We start from the raw sequence: 1,141 nt of genomic DNA, 5'->3' as shown, positions 1-1,141 counted from the left end.
CTTTCCCTAAAGACAACAATATTAAGGAACTCAACAACTCGGCAAATTTCAACAAAATCATTGAAACAAGAAAGAGTAAAGTGATTTCTTTTCCTCAATGTGGCATATCTGTGATGGGTTTTCCTCTATTTTCCGAGCAGCCAAACGTACTCAGCACCACAGACCAATATCCACAAAACATAAACAAGAATCTACCTAAACAAGAATAATGTAGCTCTGTAACAAGAACACAATCACCAACAAGAATTTATCCCAGACAAACAATCTAACCAGAACATAAGCCAACAAGAATTTACCCAAACAGATGATCTAACAAGAACACAAACCATTCACATAATTGCAATAAATATTCTCTCTTTCTTTCTTCCTCAACTTTCTAATCGTAAAAACAATCAAAAAGGAAGTTACACACAGAGAAAGGTCGGTACCTAAGGCGCCATTACCCTCCTTATCCACTTCAATTGGAGACTTGCCCTCTTCCTTCTTAACCTCCTTCTTCGGCACTTGGCTCACCTTCGGCTTCTTCTCCTCCACCTCCTCAATCTTTACCTTCTTCGCCTCCTCCTCAATCTTGATATTCTTCGTCTCCTCCTCAATCTTGATCTTCTTCTTCTCCAATGCCTTCCTCGCCTTCGCGGCTCGAACTACCGACAAAATCTCCTTCTCCGCGGTCACTTTCTCGAGAAAATCGCTCTGATGCGCAACAAAGTCGACAGCTTTCTCCAAAAACCCTAGGGGATTGGAAGGGTCGAAGGTCGCGGTAAACGACGCCGTCACGGCGGAGGACGATGGTGAAGGGGAGGGCTTCATCTCCTTCTGGTCTTCTTCGAAATCAGAGATTATCGCCATGGCAGAGTAATCGCGTCGTGGATTTGATCAATGAGGAGTTAGGGTTCTTGGATTGAGACACAAGCAAAGAAGTATAAATATATAAAGGAAGAGAGAGCAGAAAAGAGAGGAGTGTGGTAGAGAGTTCCGACTCTAGTCCGAGACAGAATTTGGAAAGCGGCTGGGTTCCAGAAACTTCTTTTATTTTTATTTCTTTTTCTCTCTCTCTTTTTGAATGGTTATTTCTTTTTTTTTTTCTGAGTAAAAAAAAAACTTTATTTTTTTTATGATATCGAGACAAATGACCCTTTTT

At 41.0% G+C, this 1,141-nt stretch overlaps 1 protein-coding gene across 1 annotated transcript; it reads right to left on the bottom strand.

The window, feature by feature from the left end:
* Window positions 1-237: 237 nt before the first annotated feature.
* On the bottom strand, window positions 238-849 carry LOC21383704 (protein BOBBER 2; the record flags this gene model as incomplete). Its single annotated transcript, XM_010114789.2, has 2 exons — window positions 409-849; window positions 238-309 (listed from the first exon to the last, which is right to left on the bottom strand). Coding segments are annotated over exons 1-2 (513 nt in total), but the record flags the coding sequence as incomplete, so codon positions are not given.
* Between the last annotated feature and the right edge of the window lie 292 nt (window positions 850-1,141).

The sequence above is a fragment of the Morus notabilis genome, unplaced genomic scaffold (genome assembly GCF_000414095.1).
Source record: "Morus notabilis unplaced genomic scaffold, ASM41409v2 C11380180, whole genome shotgun sequence".
Classification (NCBI taxonomy): Eukaryota; Viridiplantae; Streptophyta; class Magnoliopsida; order Rosales; family Moraceae; genus Morus; species Morus notabilis.
This window is presented reverse-complemented; position numbering and strand designations above follow the sequence as displayed.